The sequence below is a fragment of the Cervus canadensis genome, chromosome 11 (genome assembly GCF_019320065.1).
Source record: "Cervus canadensis isolate Bull #8, Minnesota chromosome 11, ASM1932006v1, whole genome shotgun sequence".
Taxonomy (NCBI): Eukaryota; Metazoa; Chordata; class Mammalia; order Artiodactyla; family Cervidae; genus Cervus; species Cervus canadensis.
The window spans coordinates 53810619-53831452 of NC_057396.1; the positions used below are offsets into that span (position 1 = coordinate 53810619).

Below are 20834 nucleotides of genomic sequence, written 5' to 3' on the forward strand. Positions count from 1 at the left end.
AAATCATTGTGGATGGTGACTGCAGCCATGAAATTAGAAGATGATTGCTTCTTGGTGGGAAAGCTATGACAAACCTAGACAGTGTGTTAAAAAGCAAAGACATCACTTTGCCGACAAAGGTCCATATAGTCAAGGCTATGGCCTTTCCAGTATTCATGTGCAGTTGTGAGAGCTGGACCATAAAGAGGGCAGAGTGCTGAAGAATTGATGCTTTTGAACTCTGGTGTTGGAGAAGACTTTTGGGAGTCCCTTGGAAAGCAAGAAGGTCAAACCAGTCAATCTTAAAGGAAATCAACTATGAATACTCATTGGAAGGATTGATGCTGAAGCTGAAACTTCAATACTTTGGCCACCTGATATGAATAGCTGACTCGTTGGGAAAGACCCTGATGCTGGGAAAGATGGAAGGCAGAAGGAGAAAAGGGCAACAGAGGATGAAATGATTGGATGGCGTCACTAATGTAATGGACATGAACTTGGGCAAACTATGGGAGATGGTGAGGGACAAGGAGGCCTGGCATGTAGCCATTCATGGGGTTGTGAAGAGTCAGATGTGACTTGGCAACTGAACAACAGGAACAAAAACAATATTGACAGTCTTAGCTAGAAGAACTAAGAGAAAAAGAGAGAAGACTCAACAAATTGAAAATGGGGTGATAGCCACCAATTCTACAGAAATAGAAAGGTTTATATGCGAGTTCTAAGAACGACTGTATGCCTACAAATTTGATGGTGGTTTAGTTGCTAAGTCGTGTCTGACTCTTGTGACCCCATGGACTGTAGCCCGCCAGGCTCCTCTGTCCATGGGATTTTCCAGGCAAAAATACTAGAGTGAGTTGCCATTTCCTTCTCCAGGGGATCTTCCTGACCCAAGGATTGAACCCGGGTCTCCTGCACTGCAGGCAGATTCTTTACCGACTGAGCCAGCTTAGATTAAGTGGATAAATTCCTAGAAACAACAAGACCTACCAAGACTAAATCAAGAAGAAATAGAAAATCTGAATAGACCTATAACTAGTAAGGACATTGAATCAGTACTCAACAATCTCTTGACAAAGAAAAGCCCCAGACCTGATGGCTTCACTGGTGAGTTCTAGCAAACATTCAGTGGCGAATTAGTATGAACCCATATCAGACTTTTCTGAAAAAACTGAAGAGGAGGGAATACTTTCTAACTCATCCTATAAGGCCAGCATGTTCTTGATACCAAAGCTAGACAGAGACACTACAAGCAAAGAAAACTACAGACTGATATCTCTTATAAACATTGACACAAAAATCCTCAGCAGATACTTGTAAACAGAGTTCAGTAGCACACTTATAGAATTATACACCATGACCAAGTAGAATTTATTCCTGAAATGCAGTGTTTTCATCAAACAAAAAAAATTGATCAATGTTATATGTCACATCAACAAAATGAAGGAAAAAGAAAAAGCATGTAGTCATCTTAATCGATGCAGAAAAATCATTTTACACAAAACTTACCACTTTTTCATAATAAAAACACTCAACAAGCTAGAATAGAAGGAAAGTACCTCCATGTAATAAAAGCCTTATATGAAAAACCCACAGTAAATATGATACTCAGTAGTGAAATACTAAAAGAGTTTCCTCTAAGATCAGGAACATGACAGTGATGCCCATTTCACCAACTCTATTCAACAAACTACTGGGAGTTCTAGCTGGAGCAGTTAGGCAAGAAAAAGAAACAAAAGGCATCCATATTGGAAAGGAAGAAGTAATACTATAACTGCAGATGATACGATCTTATACATAGAAAACGCTAGAGATCCCACATACAAGAAATAGCCCAAATCAAAACAAAAAGAACTCATAAATTAATTTGGTGAAGTAGCAGCTTACAAAGGCAGCACACAAAAAATCTATACATGAACAATCAACAATCTGAAATGAAAATTATGATATGGTTCCATTTGTAATAGCATTGAAAAGAATGAAGTACTTAGGAATAAATATAACCAAGGAAGTGAAAGACACATACAATGACATCTACAAGATATTTGTAAAAAAAAAAAAATAAAAAAAAACACATCATGTGTTCATGGATTAGAATACTTAATATTGGGGGGAGGTAGGTCCCAACGGCCCTTGGAGCTGCAACCGCCTTTCGCGCCCTTCTTGCTGACCCTATGCTCCAGTTCTTGCTTGGATTTACTCTTGACAACGTGGTGGGAATGTATCTGGCTCAAAACTATGACATACCAAACCTGGCTAAAAAACTTGAAGAAATTACAAAAGACGTGGACGCTAAGAAGAAACACCCTAGTTGCTGAAGCCAACTCCAGCACTGCCTTCTGGATAAACTGAGTCTACTGTTCTCCAGGGCCTCCTTTACCGTCTGAACCGAAAGCTTTTGTTTTACTCTCCAGCCTCAGCAGTTTTCTTTTTTGCTAGACCTTGCATTGCCTTACAGCACAAAAGGGACCAGAAGTTAAGAGCGACCCTTATTTCTCCAACATCCTCACTTCTTCCCTTCCTCCTTCCAGCCTCTTGGGAGGTCCTGAGAATGGAATCATGGTGCTCAATTAGTTATCATACCTTTAGTTAGTAGTCTCTCCGTTATTCTTTGAGATTTCTACTACCTTTTTCAAAAGAAAAATGAATGAGTTTTGTGTAGTTGATGAGATCTAAATAATGTGTGTTTCAGAGTCTGGTAATTATAATGGGTTTTTAAACATTTGGTACTAATTTATGTTGTTTCACAGTAGTAATTAAAATGAAAATCTGGAAGCTAGTTTCTGTGAATTATCCACTGATTTTATATCATCAGGAAGCTCCATGGTTACTAATTTCACCAATAAATCAATTTACTATTCATTAACCAAGAAACTGCTCTGAGAACCCTATCAGGAATTGGGAAATTTAAAAGTATTTAAAATAATGGTCTTTGTCTTCAGTAGAATTCATAATCTAGTGTGCCTCTTTTTTTCTAGATGTATTTGATCTGGCTCTTTTCAGTCATGAGAATCATAGTTAATGGGACTACAGGTACCTTTGACATTACATGATAGATCTATGAGAAATTGTTTATAAAGGAAATTTTCTGCATTTTTGCATTAAAAAAGTATGTACATTAAAAAAAAATAGAATACTTAATATTGCTAAAATGTCAGTGTGACCCAAAGCTGCCTACTGATTCAATGAAATTTGTTCCAAAATCTTAATGATGTTATCTTAGAAATAGCAAAATCCATCCTAAAATTCATATCGAATCTAAAGGAACCCTGAATGGTCAAAACAATCTTGAAAAAGACCAAACCTGGAGAACTCGTGTTTGCCAATTTCAGAACTTACTGCGGAAGTACAGCAATCATGAGAGCGATACCGGCGTAAAGTCAGACGTGTGAGCCAGTGGGATGGGAAAGAAAGCCTGGGAGTAAGCTCTCACGTGTATGGCCAAGTGACTTTTGACAAGGGCGCCTAGGACATTCAGTGGGAAAGGGCATTCTTTTTAATAAATAGCGCTGAGAAAACTGGATATCCATGTAGAGAAGAGTTAAGTCGGACTCTTACATAATACTACATAAATAAATTTGCTCAAAGTGGATCAAAGGTCTAAATGTAACACCTAAAAGCATAACACTCTTAGAACAAAAACTTCATGACATTGGATTTAGCAGTGATTTCTTGGGTAGTGAAAGAAAGGTAGTGAAAGAAAAAAATAGATAAATTGTACTTCATGAAAATTAAGGTGACTTACAGAATGGGAAAATATTTGCAAATCATATATTTGATATCAATTTAATATGCAGAATATATGGAAAAAATTTAAAACTCAACAGTGCAGAACAAATGACCTGATTCAAAAATGGGCAAAGAACTTGAATAGACATTTCTCCAAAGAAGAGATATAAATGGCCAAATAACCACATGAAATGATTCACAAAGATCATAAATTAGGGAAATGAAAATCAAAACTACAGTGGGATACTACCCCACAACCATTAGAATGACTACTGTCAAAAAATGAGAAAACAAGTGTTTGGTGAGGATGTGGAGAAATTGGAACCCTTGAGCACTGCTTATAGAATATAAAATGATACAGATGCTGTGAAAAACATTTAAAGCAGAATATTATGATCCAGCAATTCCATTTCTGAGAATATGTACTCAAAAGGATTGAAAGAAGTTTCTTGACGCAAAATATTTGCACACCCATGTTCATGGCAGCATTCACAATATCTAGAACATGGGGCTAACTCAAGTGTTCGTTGATGGGTGAAGAGAAGCAACATATGACCTACACATATCACAGGGTATTATCCAGCCTTACAAAGAAGGGTATTCTTCAGTATGCTACGGCATGGATGAACCATAAAGACATTTTGATAGATGAACAAGTCAGTCATACATACTAAACTATATGATTCCACTTATAAGAGACACTTAGTGTAATCAATATCGTGGAGACAGAAAGTAGAATGGCAGTTGCTAGGAGCTAGGGAAGAGAGGAATGGGGGAGTTATTGTTTAATAAGTATGGAGTTTGAGAAGGTAAAATGAGTTTTGTAAATGGATGGTAGTGATGGTTGTGTAACACTACGGATGTGTTTAATTCCTACCATTGAAAGCTACACTTAAAAATGGTTAAGATGATTAGGTTTTATGTTGTTTGTTTTAGCATAATAAAAATTTGCTTAAAAAATGCAAGTTACTGATTTGAAGAAAACACACTTTTTTATATTAATTCATGGCTACTAGAAATAGATGATTGTTTCATAATTATATGCAAACATTCAAGTGACATAAATATTGTTGCTTTTCTATTTTACTGTCACAGATTCTATGTTTCTTGCAGATTTTTTTTTCTATGTGTACTTCTAAAATATCTTTAATATATATTTTAAAGCCCCATTAATACTAATTTCGTGATTGGTTTTATGTTTATTATATACGCTATTTTATTAGTACCATGAAGTCAAGTGGGCCTTAGAAAGTGTTACTATGAACAAAGCTAGGTGAGGTGATGTCATTCCAGCTGAACTATTTAAAAACCCTAATAGACATTGCAGTTAAAGTGCTGCACTCAGCATGTCAGCAGTTGTGGAGAACTCGGCAGTGGCTGCATGACTGGAAAATCATGTTCAAACTTCTCTACAGTTGCACTCATTTCTCATGCTAGCTAGGTTATGCTCAAAATCCTTCAAGGTAGGCTTCAGCAGTGTGTGAACTGAGACCTCGCAGAAGTACAAGCTGGTTTCGAAGATGCAGAGGAACCAGGGATCAGATTGCCAACATTCATTGGATCATGGAGAAAGCAAGGGAATTCCAGAAAAACATTTACTTCTGCTTCATTGGCTACACTAAAGCCTTTGACTGTGTGAATCACAGCAAACTGTGGAAAATTCTCAAAGAGGTGGGAATACCAGATGACCTTACCTAGAAACCTGTATGTGGATCAAGAAGCAATAGTTAGAACTGGACATGGAACAACTGAGTGGGTCAAAACTGGAAAAGGGATACGACAAGGCTCTGTATTCTCACCCTGCTTATTTAACTTATATGCAGAGTACATCATGTGAAATGTTAGGCTGGATGAATCACAAGCTGATATCAAGATAGCTGGGAGAAACATTAATAACCTCAGATATGCAGATGATACCACTCTAATGGCAGAACATAAAGAGGAACTATAGAGCCTCCTGATGAGGGTGAAAGAGGAGAGTGAAAAAGCTGGCTTCAAACTCAGAATTAAAAAAACTAAGATCATGGCATCCAGTCCCATCATTTCATGGCAAACAGATGGTGAAAAAGTGGAAGCAGTGACAGGTTCTCTTTTCTTGGGCTCCAGAATCACTGCAGATGGTGACTGCAGCCATGAAATTAAAATACACTAGCTCCTTGAAAGGAAAGCTATGACAAAACCAGATAGCATATTAAAAAGCAGAAACATCATTTTGCTGTCAAAGGTCCATATTGTCAAAGCTATGGTTTCTCCAGGAGTCATGTGCTGTTGTGAAAGTTAGACCGTAAAGAGGCTGAGCACTGAAAAATTAATCCTTTTGAATTGTGCTAGACTCTTTGGAGTCTCCTGGACTGCAAGGAGATCAAACCAATCAATCCTAAAGGAAATCAATCCTAAGTATTCATTAGAAGGACTGATGCTGAAGCTAAAGCTCCTATACTTTGGCCACCTGATGTGAAGACCTGACTCATTGGAAAAGACCCTGATTTTGAGAAAGGTTGAGGGTAGGAGGAGAAGGGGACGACAGAGGATGAGATAGTTGGATGGTATCACTGACTAAATGGACATGAGTTTGAGCAAACTCCAGGAGATAGCATAGGACAGAGGAACCTGCTCTGCTGTAGTCCACGGAGTTGCAAAGAATCTGACATGACTTAGCGACTGAGCAACAACAACAATTTATTTAATACCTTATCTGATATTTCAGATACTTGTCACATTTATAGGTGGTCTGTGCTACCTGGTGATGTGATGAACATTTTACATACTCTTGTTAAGGTATTTAAAATCTTTTAGGCAGCCATCAGTAATAAACACAAAACAATTCGACAATTATATATTGAGTTCTTATATTTGATCGTTTAATTAAAAATTTTTCTTATCTCTTCTTTTTTTGGTAAAAACTACAGTTTATCAGCTCTAATGTGTACTAGTGAAACCCACATTATTCAGACTATCGAATTTAGAATTTCCTCGTAGAGTTTTAGGGTGGGGCATATGGACATTTGAATCTCAATGGTAAATTTAGCATATTTTCTCTAACCGGAATATATATATTTAATGCTATTTATAAAATACTTTTTCATATCATAAGAAATATGAAAAACTGATTCAGAAGTGAGTTTTCTGGTTGTATTTTCAAATTTTATTTGGCCTTTTTGTTATTTAGTTGGTAAATTGTCTTCATCTCTTTTGCAACTGCATGGACTGTAGTCTCCCAGGCTCCTCTACTCTTGGGATTTCCCAGGCAGGAATACTGTAGTGGGTAGCCATTTCCTTCTCCAGGGGATCTTCCTGACCCAGGGATCAAACCTACCCCTTCTGCTTGGCAGGTGGATTCTTTACCACTGAGCCAGAAAGTCTTTAGCTAAATGAGTTACTCATTTGTGCTAAAATGTTTCCTAGTTTCTTTAACAATTCTTAGTTTTAGAAATCCCTGAGCAATAGTCTAGTCATAGTTACATAGTTTATAACTAAAAGGATAATAAGTTGTTCCTAACTTATTTTCCCATAAAGATATTAGTGCTATTTAAAATACTCATTTTATATTATGTGCTTTTATAATTTGCATATGATTACAATAGTTTTCATATTAAAATCTTTAATAATTGCAGTGTATTTCTTGAGTGTATATCCACCCTTTCTGGTAAGTTCAGTGTCTGTGAGAATTTTCTTGCTTTTCTTTCAGTGACTTAATATAGTTTTATCAGTGAATATAATTGTCTTCATTAGAATTTAGAAGCACAGTATAAATACAGGACATTGGAACTTTATTTACATAAATAAGATCAATAACTTAATCAATTCTTTTGCCTATCCAGTGTCTTTAAATTATCTTCTTATGATTTGCTCTTTTTATAGTCCAGAAACTGAATCCTACTTTTTTTGCCATTCAAATATGAGAATTAAATTTTTTTTTGCTTTAAATTTAGCCTAAAAATTAATTAGAAATTACAGTTTTCCTGCTTTGATGATAACTCCCAAATAAATGTGGTTCCATTGTTGTGAAAATGATCTTCCATTTAAAAAGTCAGATATATGTACTGAATTTTAAGTTTTATTTGAGCCATTCTTCAAGTTCAGTAAATAGAGACCTAGGAAGAAACAAATGTCCATTCTGTAAAGGAAGCTTACAGGAAGAAAAAGAAACGGGTGAAGTTTTTCTGTTCACAAAGCACATTTGCATGAGTCATCCTGAGTACTGGTTACTCTCTATTTAGGTCAACACTAGTCCCTGATCAATAGTCTAATCATAGTTACTGGAAGAGGCTAGGTCCAATGGTTCTTTCTTTTCCTATTGTTTTTCTATGTCCCATACTGTTTTTGTTAAAAGTGCTAGTGAGTATACCTTGACCTTGTGAATTCTCAGAACATTTCATTTTACTCTTCTTCCACTACCTTCTCCTCATATAACTCCTTAGCTGTAAGTAGCAAACTTAAAGTGTTATTTTATAATAAACCAAGTTACAGAGCTTCATGGTGACTCACCTTACTGTAATGATCTGTGAGCTCTCTTCTTTGTTTTTGTGGGTGCTAGTTTTTGTCTCCTTTGGGTGAAGCAAAGGAGATAATGTACATTTAAAGATTTTATTTGCTTTCATGAATGTTGTTTCAGAAAATATTGATATGCATTTTTATAGCAACTTACCTTTTCTTTTATGTGTAAACGTTTCACTTGGTTTGTTTGAGTCCTTAATGTATAAGATGTTATATTGCATTGTATACTAATTTTAAGGATATATTTTATCCTTGTCATAGTCATTTGCTCTTTGTGATATAGAGTATTTTTCTATATTTATAATTAAATTTCCAGAAAAGACAAATATTTTGTTTTATATATATATATAGTCTTTTTTTTTTTCTTTTTGAACAGCAAAAGAAATTAACTCTGGATATACAATATATTTATAAAGATGGAGGATTTTTCACATGAGGCCAGTGTATGCTGGGAAAAATATTACTAGTAGCAACAACATGAAGTTGTAGAAGATTTTAATGTTTGTGAAGCACTTTTATATATTGTTGTCTGTGCTTTCCATTAGTGTTGATCTCAGTAGCATTTTGTACAAAGTTACATGTTAACTGCAGAAAAAAAAAAAGAGGAAATATGTCCAGTCCTTCTGTTCTATTGGAATCATGTAGTAATAAATGATATTAGTTGGACTTGAATGCCCCTAGTTACCAATCAGATTATGTGGTTTATGGTTTTTTTTTTTTTTCCCACCATTAGTATTAGTTCTTAGTACCTAGTGGTCAGCCTACAAAAGCTTCAGTATTAGGCCTCTAAACTTATAGGTCAGGTATTTTGGTCTAACATCCCTAGAGCATAGATCACTAGCTTCCTTGGCACATGAGGGACTACGTCAGTGCTCAGTCATTTGAAGTATGTTAATTCCAGAAAAACATCTACTTCTGCTTCATTGACTACACTAAAGCCTTTGTGTGGAACACAACAAACTGGAAAATTCTTAAAGAGATGGGAATACCAGACTACTTTAACTGCTTCCTGAGAAACCTGCATGCAGATCAAGAAGCAACAGTTAGAACCACACATGGAATAATGGACTGGTTTAAAGTTGGGAAAGGAGTATATCAGGACAGTATATTGTCACCCTGCTTATTTAACTTCTGTGCAGAGTACATCATGCAAAATGCTGGACTGGATGAAGCTCAAGCTGGAATCAAGATTGCCTGGAGAAATATCAATAACCTCAGATATGCAGATGACATCACTCTATTGGCATAAAGTGCAGAGGAACTAAAGAGCCTCTTGATGAAAGTGAAAAGGGAAAGTGAAAAAGCTGGCTTAAAACTCAACTTTCAAAAAACATTAAAATCATGGCATCTGGTCCCATCACTTCATGGCAAATAGATGCAGAAACAATGGAAACAGTGACAGACTTTTTCTTGGACTCCAAAATCACTGCAAATGGTGTCTGTAGGCTTGAAATTAAAAGATACTTGCTCCTTGGAAGAAAAGCTATGACAAACCTGGACAACGTTTTAAAAAGCAGAGACATCACTTTGGCCACCTGCTGCAAAGAACTGACTCATTAGAACAGACTCTGATGCTGGGAAAGATTGAAGGCAGGAAGAAGCAGGTGGGAAGACAGGATGAGATGGTTGGATGGCATCACTGACGCGATGGACGTGAGTTTGAGTAAACTCCAGGAGATTTTGTAGGACAGGGAAACCTTGCATGCACATAAAACACTTATGTTCAGTTTACAACTATTTACATGGTATGTAATTTTTCTGGGCTTCAAAGTCACTGCAGATGGTGATTGCAGCCATAAAAGTAAAGACGCTTACTCCTTGGAAGGAAAGTTATGACCAACCTAGACAGCATATTAAAAAGCAGAGACATTACTTTGCCAGCAAAGGTCCGTCTAGTCAAGGCTATGGTTTTTCCAGTAGTCATGTATGGATGTGAGAGTTGGACTATAAAGAAAGCTGAGCGCCGAAGAGTTGATGCTTTTGAACTGTGGTGTTGGAACAGACTCTTGAGAGTCCCTTGGACTGCAAGGAGATCCAACCAGTCCATCCTAAAGGAGATCAGTCCTGGGTGTTCATTGGAGGGACTGATGTTGAAGCTGAAACTCCAGTACTTTGACCACCTGATGCGAAGAGCTGACTCATTTGAAAAGACCCTGATGCTGGGAAAGATTGAGGGCAGGAGCAGAAGGGGACGACAGAGGTGAATAGTTGGATGGTATCACTGACTCGATGGACATGGGTTTGGGTGGACTCTGGGAGTTAGTGATGGACAGGGAGGCCTGGCGTGCTGCGATTCATGGGGTTGCAAAGAGTCGGACACGACTGAGCAACTGAACTGAACTGAACTGACATAGTATGTACATTGTATCAGGTATTCTGAGTAGTCAAGGGATGATTTAAAACATATGAGAGGATGGGCATAGGTTATATGAAAATACTCCATGGGGTTGCAGAGAGTTGGATACATCTGAGCAACTGAACAACAACATGCTTCTTTTGTTATCACAACACTCTGCCGAGGAGTTCTGGTCTGTCTCAATGGTCAGGTCACTGGTTTTTTTCAGAGTTTGTTCCCAGATTGATCTTTCGCTCTGGGTAGGAAATCTTCTATTTGTAATGATAGGAGATGGGGAGAAATTGCTCAAATAAAGGTACAGGATAAATTGACTAGAACCACCAATAGACTAAGTCTTAGAAATAGAGCTGGAGAGAAAGCATGCTATCAGGGGCAGGAAACTGTAGGAGAATGTTTTTAGGAAATAGTGTTAATGCTAAAAAGGGAAACGGACTTCATGATTTTCCATCTTCTCTACGTTTTTCCTTCTTTTTCTTGTCCCTTGCTACCTTATGTTTCTTCACTATGGTTTTGATTTTACTCTTCCTTTATAGCAGAAATCATGAAGTAAAGCAAAGTCAGTCATGTGCCCTTCCTATTTTAGAAATGATCTTCAAAATAGTCTCATGAAGACTGTCTTTTCCACCAGTCCAGAATATTTCTACCAAGGTGATTTCTTCTTTGAGTAAATACGTGTGAAACCAACATTTTTGAATAGAAAGTCATGATTTTGGTTTAATTTAAAATGATCAAAACAGCAAACTAATGAATGAACATGAAGCCAACTTTTCTTGCTAAGAACTACTTAGAACTGAAATACAAAGTGAGCTATTTCAAAAAGGAGAATGTAGATAATTATGAAAGAAAAATATTTTATTTTTCTTGGTTTACTATTTTTGTAACATCATTTTCATAATAGAAACTGCCCAGATTTTTCTAAAGTTATTTAGTTAATAATATATAATTATATCCATAAAGGGAAACTTATGATATAAAAAGTCAGATATTCATTTGCATTATGATATAAAAAGTAAGGTATTAATTTGCTTTTTAAATAAGATGAAATACAGCATTCCTCTCTAGCTCATTAGGTCAGTTTAGGATGTTAACCACAGTATTGCAGTCTCTGATACTTTCTACTTCTATGATAATGAAAGATCAAGAATTAACTAGTTAGATGCAAAAACAATAAAAACATTTTTAACCCTTGTGTTTGATTTTTAGCTGGGATGATTGCATATTCCAGTTACTGCTTTAAGTTGTATAACTGGTGTTCATTTATTTTGTTTTATGTTGGTTTTGGGTAAAAAGTCTTATAAGTCTTTCCAAAAGGTAACCTTACTTACCTTAATGTCTGGGCATTTAAGTCAAACTCTTCCTAATTGGCTTAAGGTTGTAATTTTGAATATCCATTCTTATTCTCTTCTACGTAACAGTGGTTTTCTAAGCGCCTTAATTTCTTCCATCCCTAAGTCCCTACATGGGTGTGTGTTTCTGGGTGCCTTTTTATTCTTTTTTGCTGGTGTTCATTTCTTAGTATACTGACTTATAGCAAGGTCATCTACACTAAATTTTCTAATAGAGCTAACATGACTGGCTCCCTCACTTCTGGTCTTTATTTGAGTAACACCGTTTTAGAGATATCATCCTTGGCCACCTTATTTAAAATTTCAACTACCATCTCACAATGTTTGATATCCCCTTTGCTTGCTTTTTTTCTTTCTCTCTAGTACTTACCATGTTTTTTCATTTTCAATTTGATTCCTAACTGTCTGTTATGCCCTCCTTCTATGGCATCCTGGAGTTTAAGTTCCACAAACTTGAATTTTTGCCTGTTTCTTTGCAACTGCCTCCTCAATGCTGAAGACAGTGTCTGGCACATATAAAGTGTCCTATGAATGTTTGTTGAAATGATTATTACAAGGAAGAGTGAAAAGTACTAGTAAGAGAAACATTAAGAAGGTGGACATGGCAAGTGATTGGGTGAAGCAAAGAAGGCCTTGGGGAAGTGACAGAAAAGACAGTGAACTGTTAGGTCTAAGTTTCTGTGCAAAATGAGACCATTTCCTCATATTTTCAATAAATATTCATTGAGCTTCTACTGTGTGACAGATGCAGTGCTCTTCATCGTGGGGATACATATGGAACAAAATTGGACATGATTTTAGCCTCCAAGGAGCTTACAGTTTAGTGGAGGAGGCAGGCATTTATTGAATATCATCAAGGTGAATGTGAAATTTCTGCAGCTGTGATAAAGAATACAGCTAGCCCTCCTTATCTACAGTTACACATCCACAGACTCAAACTGCAGATCAAAATATTCATGAAAAAAAAAAAATTCCAGAAAGTTCCTAAAAGCAAAGCTTGAATTTGCAGCTCACAGGCACACAGAATGTTTGCGTTCTATTTGCAACTATTTACATAGGTGTACATTATATTAGATATTCTAAGTAATCAAGGGATGATTTAAAAGTATATGAGAGGATGGGCTTAGGTTATGTGAAAATACTATACTATTTTTCCCTTCAAGTTTTATTGAGATACAATTGACATATAGCACTATAAAGTTGTGTGCATTGTAATGATGTGACTCACCTACATCATGAAATGATTACCACAGTAAGTTTAGTCATTATCTATTATCTCATATAATTAAAAAACTGAAGAAATACAAAACATTTTTTTTTTTACTGTGATGAGAGCTCTTAGGATTTACTCTCTTAACAGCACTCAAATATAACATACAACAATTATATTAATTATATTTATCATATTTTGCATTTTATCCCTGGTACTTATAACTTTAAGTTCATTCTTTTTGATTTCTTTCAGTTCCTCCTCGCCCACCTTCTACCTCTGTTAACCACAGTGATCTCTTTTTCAATGAGTTTGTTTGTTTGCTTGTTTTTGAGGTATAATTGACCCACAGCACTTTGTTAGTTCCTGTTATGTAACACAGTGATTCAATATTTCTATACATTTCAAATCATTACCACAATAAATCTAGTTACCATCTGTTACTGTATAAAGATACTACATTATTATTGACTGTATCCCCATGTTGCTTTTCATCCCTATGACTCACTTATTTTGCAGCTGGAATTTTATACCTCTTAATCTCTGTCACCTATTTCTCTCCTTTCTTGAGCCCCTTCCTCTCTGGCAGCCGCCTGTTCTCTGTATCTATGAGTCTGTTTTGATTATGTTTATTCATTTGTTTTTTAGGCTCCACATTTAAGTGAAATCATACAATATTTGTTTTTCTCATGCTTCCTTCATTTAGAATAATACCCTCTACATCGATTCATGTTGTAACAAGTGGGAAGGTTTCATTTTTTTATGACTGCGTATGATTCCATTGTATATATACACCACATTTTCTTTATCCATTTATGGGCACTTAGGTTGCTTCTATATCTTGGCTATTGTAAATGCTGCTAAGTGATGTGTATATTTTCCAGTTGGTGTTTTTGTATCCTAGGCATGAAATTGTTTGATCTTGTGAATTTTTAATTTTTTGAGGAGTCTATCTACTGTTTTCCATAGTGGCTGCACTAATTTATGTTATTAGGTACTTAAGAGAGGAGCAGAGCCAGAGGACCTGGGTGTAGGGGTCTGTCCCAGGAAAGCCCATAAGGGTCCTGCTCGGTTACAAAATCAGGGAACATGGTACCACTAGTTTTGTTCTTTCTTAAGACTGTTTTGGCTATTTGGAGTCTTTTGTGTTTCCATACAAATTTTAGAATTCTTTGTAATTGTTCTGTGAAAAGTGCCTTTGGTATTTTGATATAGATTGCATTGAAACTGTAGATTGCCTTAGGCAATATGGTCATTTTTCAGCCCAGTTTAGTTCAGTCGCTCAGTCGTGACCAACTCTTTGTGACCCCATGGACTGCAGCACGCCAGGCTTCCCTGTCCATCACCAACTCCCTGAGCTTGCTCAGACTCATGTTCGTCAAGTCGGTGATGCCATCCAGCCACCGCATCCTCTATTGTCCCTATCCCCTTCTCCTGCCTTCAGTCTTTCCCAGCATCAGAGTCTTTTTCATGAGTTCATATCAGGTAGTGAAAGTATTGGGGCTTTAGCTTCAACATCAGTCCTTCCAGTGAACATTCAGGGTTGATTTCCTTTAGGATTGACTGGTTTGATCTCTTTGCAGTCCAAGGGACTGTCAAGAGTCCTCCAACATCACAGTTCAGAAGCATCAGTTCTTTGGTGCTCAGCTTTCTTTATAGTCCAACTCTCACATCCAAACATGACTACAGGAAAAACCATAGCTTTGACTAGATGGACCTTTGTTGGCAAAGTAATGTGTCTGCTTTTTAATATGCTGTCTAGGTTGGTCATAACTTTTCTTCCACAGAGCAAGGGTCTTTTCATTTCATGGCTGCAGTCACCATCTGCAGTGATTTTGGAGCCCTAAAAAATAAAGTCTGTCAATGTTTCCATTGTTTCCCCATCTATTTTCTGTGAAGTGATGGGACTAGATGCCATGATCTTAGTTTTTTGAATGTTGAGTTTTAAGCCAACTTTTTCACTCTCTTCTTTCACTTTTATCAAGAGGCTCTTCAGCTCTTCTTCGCTTTCTGCCATAAGTGTGGTGTCTTCTGCGTATCTGATGTTATTGATATTTCTTCTGGCAATCTTGATCCCAGCTTGTGCTTCATCCAGTTTAGCATTTTGCATGATGTACTCTGCACATAAGTTAAATAAGCAGGGTGACAATATACAGCCTTGATGTACTCCTTTCCCAAGTTGGAACCAGTCTATTGTTCCATGTCTGGTGCTAACTGTTGCTTCTTGACCTACATACAGATTTCTCAGGAGGCTGGTAAGATGGTCATTTTAACAACATTAGTTCTTCCAATTCATGTTCATGGTGTATTTTTTTATCTCTTTGTGTCATTTTCAGTTTATTTCATCAGTGTATTATAGTTTTCTGAGTACAGTTTTTTTACCTAATTAGTTAGGTTTGTTCCTAGATATTTTAGTCATTATTTTTGTGTGTGTGTGTGATTGTAGGTTAGATTGTTTTCTTAATTTCTGTTTCTGATAGTTCATCATTAGTGTATAGAAAGACAACAGATTTTTGTATGTCAGTTTGTATCCCATAGTTTACTGTATTCATTGATGAGTTCTGGTAATTCTTTAGTGGCTTATTTAAGATTTTTTTACGTGTAGTATCAAGTCATTTGCAGAAGTTCTACTTCCTTATCAGTGTGAATTTCTTTTATTTCTTTTTTCTTGTCTGATTGCTGTTGCTCAGAGTTCTAATACCTTGTTGAATAAAAGTGGTGAGAGTGGGCATCCTTGTCTTCTTCTTGATCTTAGAGGAAATGCTTTCAGCTCTTCATCATTGAGTACTATCTTACCTTTCGGCTTGTCATGTGTGGCCTGTAGTATGTTGAGGTGTGTTCCCTCTAAACCCCCTGTATCGAGAGTTTTTATTATAAATGGATGTAGAATTCACTCCAGAGAGAAGTTGGGAGTATGGCAAGAATGAAGGATTGTAAATCATCCACTCAATGAGCTGAAGATGCAAAGTGGTAGATGGTGAAACATGAGGCTAGACAGGAAAGTGAAGGTCAGAGATGATTGAGTTTGGCTTTTGAAAAAGATTATTCTGTCTACAATATTTGGAATGGATTGGTACAGACTAATCATGAGACATTTGTTTGGACAAAAGATAAAGTGAGTGGTGAAAGTTATAGATTTGGAGATGCATGGACAAATTTGAGAGAAAGATTTAGGAGGTAAAATGTACACAATGAAGCTGACATAAATTAAACAGTATTTTCATGTTATATACATACTAGGTACTAGGGATACAAGAAAGACAGCCTGCAGTAGAGGAGCTCTCTGGAATGATACATTCCTTTATACATGTATGCAGAATCATACATATATATGGATATTTATATATGTATATGTATTGCTTTGGGGTGATAGTGAGGGAAACTACTACCTGTTTTTCACAGAGGAGATGAATGAAGGATTTTCTGTGTCTTCTGAAATAACAAGTAATTTCCTAAGTGAGTAAGGAGAAGAAGGGAATTCTAGGGAGAGAGAACTATTTGAGCAAAGTCAGAAAGTCATGAGAGAGCAATATTTGCTCAGGAAAGCACATGTTTAGAACATGAAGGAATTTGTAAGACATGCTAATGACATAGAATTTTCCTTTTAAACTCGAGTAGCCTTAATATTGTCCTCCTCTCTTCGTGCCCTGAGGTTTGGCAAGGAATCTCTAGAGTTGATTCGGAATAGAGATGGAAAGATGGGTTATTATGTTTGAAGAGAGGACTTTCACTTGAAATGTCTACAAACAGAAATGAGAGACTAGAGATAGAAACTAGACATGGAGATTGAATGTACCACACAGATGATGTCTAAACCCTTGATAATAGGTATTGTCAAGGCAAAAAGAAGGAAACCTTGAATAAAGCTTACATTGAATATCAAAGTTTTAAAAGAATTCGGGAAATGGAAAAAGAAGAGATGGATAAGAGAAGTTGGTAAATATGTAAACTTAAGTTGGAATATGAATGGCTGGTATGTCTAATTTGCTTCATTACTTTGGGTCCTCTGGCCTAGGACTTAAGGAAAGGGTTGTTTTCTCACTTTTTGAATAGGTTAAATAAAAGCTAAAAGTGATTTTTTAATGCCTTCCAAACCTAGACTGTTTTCTTACTCATATTTAAGATTAACTCTTCCTTTGCTTTAATTAGCATTATTTTATTGGCACTCTAAAACACCTGCTTGGTAGTCCACAATGTATGCATTATTGTAATTCTACTAGAAACCTAAGTGTTGTAAAATGACTTTAATTTATTTCAAAGCTTTTCATTGTTGTTTTATATAAAATAAATATTACCACATAGATTCAACTAATCAAACTAATATTTTACTACTAATCCTGACAGATTTGTTTACAAAGAAAATACTAAAGAGATTACTCAGACAGTTCAAAGTGTGCCAGCTTGGAGATTACCCATCTGTGGTCAATTATTTAAATTTTGCTGTATTTCTTTCCATGGGTTGATAGCTTCAGTGCCTTGGGCTAATATTCAACCTATTAGTTGGCTTATTACCTTTCAGAAACCAGACTATGTTTGGTGTAAATTAAGTGACAGAGAATACCCGCTTGAGTTATGAATGTGATTTCTTAATTTTATCTTTCTTGATCTACTTGATGAATTATTTGTTTATACCTAATAGGGAAGAGGGAAGGATTTTCTTGCATGTGAATTTCCATTGAATGCTCTGCAGGTATTTTCTTATGACAACTATTTTAACCAAGGCAGAAACTTTTTCTTCATATTTATGTATTGATAGTATTAAATAGATAGGGTTAAAAAAAATTAACAGCCGAAAAACAATTAACCAGGAATAATAGTATAATCTCCAGATTAATTCTATATGAATGGATGTTGCCGTTAGGTACTATCTACCACACTCATAGTCTATAATAAATTTTAAATAAGAATAGTTTAGCTTAAATCTACATAATACAAAAGTAAAGTTTGTATGGTGTTTAAGAGAGGCATTCAAGGCATATGGTTTTTGTAAATGTATTGTCAGTTGCTGAAAATTAACAAAAATGTGTATACTTGCTATATGAACATTCGATGATTCTTAAAAATTGGACATTGTATAATTTTTCCCTCAAATAATGTCAGTGCTGGAGATAGAAGCTAATTTTTTTTTTTTGGTCAGGATGTTTTATATGAATCTCTGTAGTTTTATTTTCCAGTGTCTTGCATAAAAATCAAATGTGAGCAGAAAGTATTTAATAAATTTGGGGATATGTGATTTCCAATAAAGGTGTGAGTGAGGAAACTAAATTCTTTGAAATGAGTTTTCTGATTATTCAGACTTTATAGGTAATGCTTTATTATCTAATTAACTTAAATGATGTATGTATGTATTGACTATCAATAGAATCTTTTAGACTGTAACTTAAGGTAGTACAAATGATGTTTTAAGAGAGTACAAAAGCATTAAATTGTCTACACTACATCAATTAGCCTTTGATGGTTTTTGTCTTTGTTATGCTACTTTATTCTACTGACTCAGAAATGAGAGATCTTTTAGATGTTTATTTACATAGCAGGTCAGTAGACTTTTGGTCAACACATCTATGAATAGGTACATGTGGTTATTTTGAACATTTCAAATTGTTTAGGTTTTCCTCCAATTTTCATAACATTTTATGTGTTGACTTGGTTAGATTGCAGAAGAAAGACACACTTATATACTTTGATATTTGTTTTTGTACTTTTTAAATTTCTAACATAATGACTAAGGGGGAAATCTTCAAGTCATATCAAATTGGTTTTGGCTCTTTTGTATGCTCTAAAAGGAATTTATAAAATTCAATCCAGTAAGTATGCTTTGAATGTTTTTTATGTGCCCAGCACTGTAACAAGAGGTAACAAGAGGTAACAAGAGGTTACCAAAATGGAGATTATCACCTGCCTTGGCATCCAGTTCATGTGTTACTCCTAGTAATGATGTAACCTTGAAAATGTCACTTGATTATTTAAGCCTAAATTCCTACTGTGTTTATTTACCTTTTTTTTTAATTTAATTTTTTTTCCTTTTTCCTTTACTTTCTTTTAACTGGTTTTTCTTTTGCTTTTTTTCTTTTCTTTTTCTTTTTGTTTCTTCCTTTTTTTCTTTTTGGTTCCTACTATGGAAAATGAAGATTTTGGAGCTATATCCTCTGTAAGGTCTCTTACAAATGTAACATTATTTGCAGTTATCAGAGTTGACTTTATAAAGGCTAGATATCTTCTGATTACATTTCTAGAATCACTCTCTATTCTTCTCCACCCTGTATGTGTCCTGGGAGGCTGATCTTTACCAACTGTATCATTTGTTCCCCTTCCCTTTGGCTTCTGATTGGATTATACCCGTTAAGATACCAGCTGGAGATCAGAAGGTGAGTGGAAAGTGAATTCACTGGACTCCCTTGCGTTGCCTTGAGTTGGCTGCTTTTGTCTCCCTAAAGTCAGATCTCCTGTCATGGGGCCCTCTGTATATAACTAATCATTACTCCTCTTGCCCTTCAGGCTTAGGAATGGTAATGTCTCTGGTTGTTGTGAGATCTTCTGAAACTGTGCACTCTTCCCCATTCTCTATTCCCTAAACTCTGTCTGCATCTTTGTGAGTAGTTCCTTAGTTGAACTAGCATTCTCAAATTGCCAAGATTGGGTGTGCTACTTTTTTCTCTTTCCTGCCAGAACTGAGTGAATGATTCTGTTCTCCAGGAATCAATCTTGCCACCAATCTCTGTACTACCAATAAGTGTCATCGAGAGTCTTTATAAAATGAAAATATTCTAGGAGGGACTACTATAAGTTCTCTGACTAATGTTAGTTTTCAGCAGTTACAATTGGATTGTAGGCTACTTATTTTAGAGACATGTGAATGTATGTGTGTGTGTGCCCCCTTTTCTTCACTTTGTAATCAAGTGAGAGCTCAACAATTTTATTTAAGTAATTTTCCTTGCAGAAAATATCGTTAGGCTAGTTAGATTAAGATGTGTGGTATCTTTTCTTGTGGCAATGGGCAGTCTTTGAAGAGTTTTAAGATACGGAGTGATCTGGCTAAATTTCCATTTTTTTATAGACTACTCAATGGCTATATGTTGGGAGAATTTGTAGGCAAGGAGACTGATGTTTTATATTAGATAAAAGATAACAAATAACTGAACAAAACAGAGATAATCAGTGTGTTGAAGAAAGGAGTTGAAAAGTCAGCAGTTGTAGCAGTGGATGGGATGAAGGGGAAAATACTTAACCATCGTACTCTTTTTTGTGTGACTAATGAGACGGAGAGTGATGTTGCTCCATGATTGGAGAATAAAGAAGGAGGGTTAGGTTTGGGGGAAATTGATGAATTAAATATTGGGCTTGTGTGTTTGAAATGCCTAAATGACATCTAAGTTTTCCTGTCGAAAAGACACTTGATTGACTGAATAGTCTGAAGCAAGAAAAAGACCTGATTAAAAATTTTTATTTAAGGCAACATCAGCAAGGCAGTATTGAAGCCAAAAAGAGAATGAAGTCCCTTGTTTTTTTTTTTGGCATGTTAAAAAATATTGTGCACCACAGAGGGAAATGCAGGGGAAACTACTGCATTACAAATTAGGTAGAAGAAGTTGACCTAAGGAAGGACAGAGAAGGAGTGGTTAAAGAGCTATACAGGGATCCAGGAGACTGGTTGCATATAAGCTAAGGAAATAAAAGTTTCAAGACATAGCCATCAACAAGGGCAAATGCACCCAAATTT

At 35.8% G+C, this 20834-nt stretch overlaps 2 protein-coding genes across 6 annotated transcripts in view; both read left to right on the forward strand.

Moving 5' to 3' along the window:
* METTL15 (methyltransferase like 15) overlaps positions 1–20834 on the forward strand; it is a 201847-nt gene that overhangs the window by 12228 nt on the left and 168785 nt on the right. The gene's annotated exons all lie outside the window — the stretch shown is intronic.
* LOC122449515 (short transmembrane mitochondrial protein 1-like) lies at positions 923–3712 on the forward strand. The gene has a single exon (XM_043481150.1). It carries the CDS (start codon positions 2154–2156, stop codon positions 2295–2297), a length of 144 nt encoding a protein of 47 aa, XP_043337085.1. The 5' UTR covers positions 923–2153; the 3' UTR covers positions 2298–3712.